At 45.8% G+C, this 10,569-nt stretch overlaps 1 protein-coding gene across 1 annotated transcript; it reads right to left on the bottom strand.

Annotated features, from left to right (window-relative positions):
* Nucleotides 1–8,801: 8,801 nt before the first annotated feature.
* LOC123067849 (iron-sulfur cluster assembly protein 1-like) lies at nucleotides 8,802–9,577 on the bottom strand. Its single transcript, XM_044490463.1, has 2 exons — nucleotides 9,169–9,577; nucleotides 8,802–8,845 (listed from the first exon to the last, which is right to left on the bottom strand). The coding sequence occupies exons 1-2, from the start codon at nucleotides 9,575–9,577 to the stop codon at nucleotides 8,802–8,804; spliced, it is 453 nt and encodes a 150-aa protein (XP_044346398.1).
* Nucleotides 9,578–10,569: the final 992 nt, after the last annotated feature.

The following is a 10,569-nucleotide window of genomic DNA, read 5'->3' as shown; positions in this document are numbered from 1 at the left end:
CTTGATGCCATCAAGCGGTCGGTCTGCATCGAAGGCGCACGAATGGCCTTCGCCCGAGTCAAGATACAGTGGGAGAAGATGGATGTCGTGAAGCTTGCGACCGAGGGACCGCTTGCGGGTAAGGAGCACCGCACGCCCGAGCGGTATTTTGAAGATGTCCTGAAGGGATCCCGCATTGTAGAGGGGCAGTTTTCAAAAGACATTATCTTTGTATGAAGTCATTCATATTGTCCCCTCCTGTATTATGAAACAGAACCATTATGTAATATAATGCATATTATTAGGTAGTACAGGGGTGCTTGGGATGAATCTAAACACTCTTTATCCAAAGGATTGGTCCTTGAAGGAGGTGTTTAGCGCAACGAACCAGGCAATCGGACTATATGGCTTTATCACCCTTACTTAGCCATAGGAGTTTGACAAATAGAAATTTAGGTGCAGCCCCTAGTATTCATAAGTCCGAACTTCAGGTACTTTAATCACCTGATCAGATAAAAGCCGATTCATCGCATAATGCGGGAAAAATAGCAAAATATTTGTAACCCCTCGAACAGCTGGCCGGCTCACGCCACATCATAACAGTCAATTTTCGGCTTTCTCTACTGAGGTGCTAATCTGGATGAACCAGGAAACAATCGCAGTAGTTCTCCCTTTACTACCCTAGCTGATATAGCGGAACATAAGGTAGTAAGCACAGGAGCCGGGCAACCCAACTATTGACCAAAGACATGATTCGGAGCCGATGCATATAATACTACAATTTAGGGTGCCGAACTATACTATAAAAAAGTGTTCGGACTTTGTTGCCGTATTATGGGGCGTAATGAAGCCCTTGGCGAATTAAGGCGTACCAGAGTGAACGGATGCAATTGATAAGAATATCAAAACAATGAAGCAATAGGCTAATGCCACAGAAATTGGGTCGCGAACTATTTTCCATTATAATTTTATTAATACGTCAAAGCGTATTTATACAAGTAGTGCGATAAGCAACAGGTCTATTTAACATGCCACGACCAGGGGAGAGCTGCATGTGGGTCCTTAAAACAGGCATAATGATCGTTTAAAGAGACCACCTGGAAATTTCCATATACGTCCATGCTTCTTGCCGTCTTGGTGTATCCGTCCCTTGATAGGTCCGACAATCAGGACAACAAGAAAGGCCTGGAAGAAAACAAACCTAAAAAGAAAAAGAAAAAGTGAAAGTGTGCGGGTCCAGGGGAGGTTGATCCGTATTGTATACCACGATCTAGCTGTGTCTCCATCCATGCCCATGGTATTTTGAGTGTGTAGTTATGTACGCGCGGTACGAGTGCCGCCGTTTGGTCAGGACTGGGACGGAGGCCGAATTGCTAGTCAAGCTCTTGACGAGCTGGACTGTCCTGCTGTAGGGTAGTTCGGACTCGTTTGATAGTGTCTGGGAGCTTGGCCGCTGAATTAAGGTTCTGCCTGGAAAGGCCGCTCTATGCTTCTGCTGTGAGGGCATCGGTGTGCTTCTCGGTATGGAGGGAGCGTTCCGTGTTTCCATTGACTGTTATGACACCGCGTGGTCTGTTCATCTTGAGCTTGAGATAAACGTAATGTGGAACCACATTGAATCGAGCGAATGCGGTTCGTCCGAGCAGTGTGTGATAGCCACTGCGGAAGGGGACATTATCGAAGATCAACTCTTCACTTCAGATGTTGTCCAGGGATCTGAAGACCACCTCCAGTGTGATTGAGCCCGTACAACGGGCCTCTACACCTGGTATGACTCCTTTAAAGGTGGTTTTTGTGAGCTTGATCCTTGAGGGATTAATACCCATTTTGCACACTGTATCCTGATAGAGCAGGTTCAGGCTGCTGCCACCGTCCAAGAGGACTCGTGTAAGATGGAATCCGTCAATGATTGGGTCGAGGAGCAGTGCGGCAGAACCGCCATAACGGATGCTGGTCGGATGGTCCCTGTGATCAAAAGTGATGGGGCAGGACGACCATGGGTTGAACTTTGGGGCGACTGGCTCCACCGCGTAGACATCCCTGAGTGCGCGCTTGCGCTCTCTCTTGGGGATATGGGTAGCGTATATCATGTTCACCGTTTTAACTTGGGGAGGGGAGGACTTCTTTTGTCCCCCTATGTTCGGTGGCTAGGGTTCCTCGTCATCATCCTTGCTTTGCGACCCCTTCTCCTTCTTATCAGCATTTAACTTGCCGGCCTGTTTAAAAACCCAACATTCTCTATTGGTATGATTGGTTGGTTTATCAGGAGTGCCGTGGATTTGACATGGACGATTAAGTATGCGGTCCAAGCTGGACGAGACCAAATTGTTTCTTTTATATGGCTTCTTCCGCTGACCAGACTTAGAGCCACTGAATCCGTCATTGACCGTCATGTCCTTGGTGTTGTCACCATTGCTTTGACGCTTGTGTTTGTTGCGTCGGGGCTTGCCGTTGCTATTTCTGGCTTCATAAGTGCCAGGTTCACTTGTATTGTTATTGCTACGGTCTAGCCAACTATCCTCGCCCGCACAGAAGCGGGTCATAAGCGTCGTGAGGGCTGCCATAGACTTTGGATTTTCTTGGCCGAGGTGTCGGGCGAGCCATTCGTCACAGATGCTATGTTTAAAGGCCGCTAGGGCTTCGGTATCCGGACAGTCGATGATCTGGTTCTTTTTAGTTAAGAACCTAGTCCCAAATTTCCTGTCTAACTCTCCGGGCTGTTGAACTATGTGACTTAAGTCGTCGGCACCTGGAGGGCGGACATATGTGCCCTGGAAGTTGTCGAGGAAGGCGTCTTCCAAATCATCCCAGCTGCCAATTGAGTTTTTGGGCAAACTGTTCAACCAGTGCCAAGCAGGTCCCTTGAGTTTTAGCGGGAGGTATTTGATGGCGTTAAGATCATCACCGCCTGCCATGTGAATATGGAGGAGAAAATCTTCAATCCATACCACGAGGTCTGTTGTCCCATCATATGAGTCGATGTTCATGGGGTTTAAACCCTTCCGGGAATTCATGTTCCATTACTTCATCAGTGAAGCAAAGGGGGTGTGTGGCGCCTCTATATCAGGCCAAGTCGCGACATAGGTTGGATGGAGTTCGTCTGCGGTTTTCGGCCCGGGCGTGGTTATGTTCGTCATGTCTGGTCGGATGGCCATCGTTGCACATTGGGGCACTTCCCCGTGATCCGTAGATCGATCTGGTCTGACCTGCTCTGTTTTCCAGGTCATGTTGCATGTCATATGTGTATCCCTGAGCTGTTGTGTCTCTGTTTTTACGGCGAGATAGTGCGGGCTAGTGTTCGGCTTGAGTTGCCGCTTTGTCCCGGCCACGTGGTGGTCGGTCCACCGCATTACGCGCTGGTAGTACGGGTTCCGATGCCTCGTCATTGAATTGGGGTAACAATTTGCGTTTCAGGTAACTTTTGGTTGGGTGCTCGAGGCCGTATTCTTCGACTGCTAGGACATCAGTCCATCTATCATTGAGGAGATCTTGATCATCTTGAAGCTGATGCTGCTTCTTTTCAGGCTCCTTGGAGTGGCTATTAGCTGGCTCTTAAAGCGCTCTTGCTCGAGAGGTTCCTCAGGCACGAGAAAATCCTCGTTGCTGAGGCTCAACTCCTCCTCGGAGAGCAGAAGGTAGTTACTGTCCCCCGAGTCTTCTTTCATGGCATGTTCCTCAGGGCTGACTTGCCTATCCTCCCGTTCGTCCTGTTCGGAGGTTGGCTTAACGGGGTCTTCACTGTCTTTGGCACCATCGAGAGTATTGTTTTCTTCTATGTTGGTATTGCTGTCTTTTCCGCGGCGTGGCTTAGAGCGGCGCCGCTGACGTCGGTGCTTCGGTTGTATCTGAGGAGGCTTATCCTCGACTGGATCCTTTTCATTGTCGACGTTGTTCTCTTTGGGTGTATCCACCATGTATACGTCATAGGGGAGGTGGCTGTCCAGCGCCCTGTAGGCAGTGGTTTTTGTGCGTGCTCCTCTCCGGCATCGTCGTCCATACCGTCGATGTCTTCGGAGTCGAAATCGAGCATGTCGGTTAAGTCTTCAATAGTGGATATGAAGTGGGTGGTGGGTGGGAAGTGAAATTCTCTGTCATCAGCCTTCAATCCAAACTGGATATAGTTCGGCTGAGAATCCCCTGATAAGGAGAGGGCTTTTAATGAGTTTAGCACATCGCCTAAAGGTGAGTGCCGGAAGATGTCCGTGGAACTGAATTCAATGATCGGCGCCTGATCAGGTTTGATGGGCGCGGATGCACACGGTTCGGAAACTATGGCCGGAGACGAATCCTAGGTTCCGGTGACACAGGCCCTGCTCGAGGTTGGATCTGTGTGCCGCTCTAACGCCGCTGAGTCTGTGGCTTCCGTGGCGGGGTTGAGCTTCCCATCCTTGGACGGCGCAATCTGCTCCGGATACAGGGCCAGAGCAGTTACAGGCGCTATCTCCCGGGCATGGTTCGATGACAGATTTAGGTCCACTGCAAGAAATATGTCAACTTTTGAACACCACTATTGGTCATTGAAAGGTCATGGTTTTTCATTTGCGACCTTTTTGTGACAAAAAACAGAAGGTCAAAAGCTGGCGGTCGTAAACTGACTATAGCTACCTTCTTCGGGATAAGGTCGTGGACGTTTACGACCAAAACAAAAGGTCGTTGAACCCATGACCATTTGTTTTGGTCACTAGTTGTCTGCCCAAGCCACGTCGGATCCGACGTGGCAATCTGACGTGGCAAAATTGCGACCAATTGAAAAGGTTGTTGATGAGATTCAGCCCTGTCCAATTCGGTGTCTATATGGGCTGAGCCCAACAATTCGGCCTATTTAATGTTATTTTTCTTTTTAATTCTGGTCAGATACATGGGTCTGGCCCAACAATTCAACATTTTTATTTTCTGGGCCATTGCTATTACTTTTCTATTTTCAGCCATATTATTTTTGTGCTGGTCCCACTAGTCAGATCGGTCCCACTTGTCATGCTGATATCACAATTGGACCCACACGTCAGAAATTTCAAAATTTGTCAAACAATTTTCATAAATATGTCCCCCTGGTCAGGTTTCCATTTCATAGTATTGAAGTTATATACACAATCAATATTTCAAACAGACTATAGAGCGAATGAAATTCATCCAAAACAACACTAAATATTACAATACATTATATGCTACTCTGACTAATATTACACTCTGCCTGATATCACAATACATAATATGCTACTCTTGCTGATAGGCTTCACGACTTCGCACTTCATACTTCACCTATGAAAAAAAAGAAGAATAAGAACCTGTAGGCAGCATCAAACATAGCTTATAAGCAAGAATTGAAAATAAGCTCAATTTAACAACACAAGATTTTGATATATTTATACAGTTCACAAGGTCAGATGACTATTAACGACTTTCCCATAGATTACAAACAATTATGTGTACAAGGAAATTCAACATTTAAGTTGGAAGGTGTTCAGTAGCAAAATAGAAATGGCAATACACAACTAAATTGGCTATTAATACAACAAGCATGACATGAAAACAGCTGCTTGATAGATTTTATTAAACATGTATGAAGCAGCAGCACACATAGACAACAACAATATATATGAAGGATTATAGATTGCATAACTGGTCAACTAATCTTCCATCTATATTTCTATCAGCGGCACACTAGATAGGCCACACATTTATTCCTACAGTACAGTGAGGTAAAAACAAATTATGGTGCCTGCCAAGTGAAGTAAAAACAGATTATCAGCAGCACACTAGATAGGCCACACATCTATATTTCTATCAGCAGCACACTAGATAGGCCACACATATATTACATTTACATGGTGGTGGCTGGCTAGCAATCATGGCTGCTAGCTCATTCTGCCAGTGTGCATGCACATCTCCCTGCTGGAACCAACCCAACCCAAACAAAGCAACAGTAGCAAACCACACATGTACCAGTAAACTTCAGTACGAAACAGTTTCTCGCCGAAAGAAACTACCAAAGCATTTCCAAGAATTTTGAAGAAACTGCCTCAAGTCGATTCAGCCAAGGATATTATTTTCCACAAGCAAAAAACTATGGTTCAGCTCCCACATGGGCATGGGGTTTTTTGGGTTTCAAGAAACAAATCACATAACTGGATGGGCATATGGAAGATACATTGAGAATCTACGGCGTCAACCTGCTGGAGTTACTTGTCCTCAGTGATGAGCAGCTGCTTCCTCCTTTGGCTTGGTCATCTGGACAGCCAAAAAAACATGCAACTGTAAGAAGATGGATTGATGGTAAAAAGAGTGAAGAATTGTGATTCAGTGAACAGAAAAGCATATGTACATTATAATACTGCAGAGAAGAAAATAATAAGCCTAATATGAAGATAAGTGTTTTTCTTATTGATGGCTGTAAGATGGACTAATGGTAAAAAGAGAGAAGAATTGTGATTCAATGAACAGAAAACAAGACGTTATTATTCAGCAGTGATACTCGATATCTGACAAGTATGGTTTCATGTATACAAGTTAGGCAGAGCAATGTACAAGATAAATCGTTTTATATAAAGCGTGTCGAATCAATATCCAAAATGTTATCGAGCAAAGCATAGAAATAGAGTCCCAAAAATCTAATTAGCTGCTGTGGCGACAGCCACACGGCAAGTCGGCAATGGCAGGCTGGGGCGAGGATTGGGGAGGAGGCAAGTGTTCTCAGGTTATTAACAGGGAAACTGGGTGATTAACATCCCAGAAAAGAAAAAAAAACAACTTAAAATATTGAGTGCGGCAGCAACATCTACTTGTTACTGGAGTCCCAGTTCAAGATGGCCAGAGGCCACTTGGCACCATGGAACCTGCACAATTTCCATCATATATATGCATGAGTTAGGAAGTAAACTAGAGTTGAACTATCCACCCTCATACATATATATAAAGTGGGCTGCACTGCTACTACAGAAAGTTTCATAGGCTTTCAAGTGAAGGGATACACATTGTTCAACTGCCGTGTTTATTTTTTGTTGTTGGGGAAAGCAATAGCTTAATCAGTTCACTTCTCTAATAGTATGAACAGCCTATCACTCAAACAGTCCTTGAGTGCTAATATAGTATTGTATTGGTAAAAGAAACATGTCGCCACGAAGAGCTTTAACAGTTAGCACCATTTTTTATTAGAGAAGTTCAGAGAGAGACTTGAGAAATCTATATTAGAGAAAACTTCAGTTCCTCTGCTCTCTCATTGGGAGCGGCGTTGCAAATATCAAGTCTCATTGCAAACTTCAGTTCCACCGCTCACAGTATTCTCAGAAGTTCTCTCAAGTCTCATGCAAATATCAAGTGCATACAGAAGCTACCATACAGGCAGTCATCAATCAATCAAGCAACATCACATTGGTACAGCAGCTAGCATCGTTTAGCATATAACACCTACTAATTTTATTTTATTTGTTTGCATCGAGGCAGCACCTACTAGATGGGATAGAAATGCATCTTGTGTATTAGTTGTGGAGCATGCATGTATTAATAAGCAACGAAAGCAAGGGTAGACACTAGTGAAAGAGCAGACACGAATATTTGCTTGCAACCTGATGACGTCACTTGTGCGAGGCGAGGCGAAGAGCAGCTCCTCGCTGCATGCACGAGAGCTTGATGATCCTGCCCCACATCCACTTCAGCAGGATCTTCATGTGGGTCTTGCTGTTCAGGCCGTCTATCGCAGCATCCTGTCGCCATGGTCAAATATTTTTCATCAGCGCAAAGCATATAAGCACTGGTATCACGTGATCCCCAAATCATAAGGTCTTGATTAGATATAAAAAGTAGTACTGAATGATAGATATAAACAGTAGTATTGCCTGAGCTCAATTTTTTTTGCAAGGATAAGCATGTCCTAAACCGCCACGGCGCCACTGTGAGATCGTTGAAGTACTACATGCCAGAATGTAAGAATGGATAAAATAGAACATGAATGTTCTCGAAGTGAGCAAGCAGGTAGTCAGAATGACGAGGCATGTTAGCTGCCAAAACAGATTCACACTAACTGCATGTCCAAAAGGACGAGCCATTCCCAAGCATTTCAAGACACTTTGACTAAACATAACAAACTCATGTAGTAACCACATTGAGCATCTAAAATAGGAAGTGGCATGAACAAGAATCAATTGTTTACCTCACCAGGTGTCTATTATAGCATACAAATTCAGCTTATTTGGTGACAATGGCCTACAAGATGCCCGATCCTAACTTTAATTGCAGAAATTTCCTACTAGTAGCAACCAAATACGCATGCTAAGATCATTGAGTTGAACATCAGCCTATAATGGAATGCCTGGTATTGATATGCAAGAGTATGGCTAAGCGCAAAGAAGAGAAAAACTATCTATTGTACTTATTTTATTTGCTCCCCAATTCAAGAAACTAAGGCACTAGAAAGACTGGCAGAAACTGCCATCTTCATGGTCGAAACATCATCTCATCAGAGAAACTACCATCTTCGCATTGGTGTCATCATCTTTAGATGTCAAGCTTTACTACTTGCTTCTAGGCATCAGACACATGCGCTTTTACTGCTACCGCAGCTTCTGGCCGGCCATTGACGAACAGTCAAAGCCGCAGCAATACATCAAGCTCAATTGCTAGTGGCAGCCAAGCGAGTTGTCGCGCAGGCAGGCAGGGCGAGTAGGGTACCTTGGCGTGGTTCCAGGTGTTGGCGACGGTGAAGCCGATGTGGACGAGGAATAGGTCATTGCAGGACTCGTGGCCGTGAAGCTGATCGAGACGTCAACGCAGGGCACGGCGATGGCGCCCAGCCGCGATGCCGCCGTCGAGGACGACGAGGGAGAGGACTAGGACCCCCGCTCGCAGTCGGTGGTGGCGACCATGTCAATTTCTGAATGTATGAAATATAGATAGTTGCAGATATCTACAATTAGATGCAAACTAATTAATTTCTATGACAATTGTAAGGAATGAATGACAAACTCCTTTAGATGGGCTTACATATCAACATGAAAAGGTAAAAAAAACGCATGGACATGGATTCAGATGAAGCTCTTATGACATGGATTCAGATGAAGCTCTAATTATTGTGATTTGGTGCGGTGTTAAAAATTAACGCCTAAAGAACATGAACACAAGCACATGTGACAAAAATATAAAGAAGACTAGCTGCTAGCGGAGGAAGGAAACCGAGGGGGCGGTATGCTTGCTCACCGACGAAGGAGGATGCGATGGCGAAGCCGCAGCCAAAGGTCTTGAAGCAGGCGTTGACGATCCTGCCGAAGGTCTGGTCGATGCGGATCTGCATCTTCACGATGTCCCCGCAGGCGGGCGCGTGGACGAGGCCGGTGCCGACGTCGGCGTCGTCCTTGTCGAACGCCCCCACGTTGTGCGGGTTGCTGTAGTGGTCCACCACCCACTCGTGGCACCCCCTCCTCGCCGCCACCGCCCCCAGCACCGCCGCGCCGGTGGAGGAGTCTCCCGCGCCGGCCCGCTCCTGCTTCTTGGAACCCTTGCTTTTCTTCTTGTGGTCGTCGTTGGTGTCGGTGGCGTCTTCGGTCTTGTGCTTCTTGCCATGGCGCTCGTTGAAGGGGTCTTCGGGGCAAGGGAGGGAGAAGCACATGCCCTCTCAGCCGCGGCGCTTGCCGGTCTTGCGGCGGTGCTTGGAGGCGATGATGGCGGCGACGCGCATGGAGACGGCGTTCTCGCTGCTGCGCATCCGCTTCCGGCGCACCTTCCCGCAACGGCAGGACCGCGCCGCCGCACCCGCGCTAAAACCAGGGGTAGGCCGGCGGCGAGGTTCGTGTGGTGACAGGAGTAAGGGGGCGGTTGACCTGGATTGGATCGGGAGGGCTTGGATTGGATTGGGAGGGGAGAGAGGAAGGAGAAGAGAGCAAGGGGAGACAGAAAGGAGGTGGGGGGGTGGATGGAAATTGACCCGGAGTACATAGCTAGGGTTTGGGGTTGGTGTGGATGGATCGAGGACAGTCGTTGGATCCCCGAGCATCCGACGGTGTTGGATGCACGATCCGCGTGATATGTCCATGGACCAATCAGAATGCAGTACGATTTTATGACCATCTAAATTGGTCGTAGTTGACTTAAAATAATGTGTTAAAATCATTTAAACTACTTTATGATCTGAGAAATTCTAAAACAAATGGAAAACCTTCTCATTGTGTCACCAAAATTTGAACAAGTTTTCAGAAAAAATAACAACATGGAATAAGATAAATTTCTTTAAAAAGATGTCGTCGGAAATGAGTTTTTTGCAAAAAAAAACATTTTCACTTTTTGAGTGCCCAAAATGAGTTTTTTTGTGAAGGACCTACAATATGTTTATTGCAAAATTGCATGAAATAAGTTTTATAAACTATTAGACCATATTTAATGCACAAATGACCAAATAGCTGGGTGTCAGAAGATTGTATCCACCTCTGGTAAAAAAGACAAATTTCCGCTGATCTAGCTGGAAGCGGGTCAAATTTGAACTGTAGCTGCCTCATATTTTGCTCTTTATTTTTTCCAAAAATTATTTCTAGGTACATAAGTATCAATTCAATCAGAGAAACATCAAAAAATTTCCAAGATTCAACCACTAGCTAGGAACGTTCA

Source organism: Triticum aestivum, chromosome 3B (genome assembly GCF_018294505.1).
Source record: "Triticum aestivum cultivar Chinese Spring chromosome 3B, IWGSC CS RefSeq v2.1, whole genome shotgun sequence".
In the NCBI taxonomy this organism is placed as follows: domain Eukaryota; kingdom Viridiplantae; phylum Streptophyta; class Magnoliopsida; order Poales; family Poaceae; genus Triticum; species Triticum aestivum.
This window is presented reverse-complemented; position numbering and strand designations above follow the sequence as displayed.

Excerpts from the sequence above, each read along its gene's own strand:
- LOC123067849 (XM_044490463.1), bottom strand. The coding sequence starts at position 9,577 with ATGTGCTTCTCCCTCCCTTGCCCCGAAGACCCCTTCAACGAGCGCCAT. Across the intron at positions 8,846-9,168 it reads CATCGCATCCTCCTTCGTCG|AAATTGACATGGTCGCCACC; the intron begins GTGAGCAAGCAT and ends TCATACATTCAG.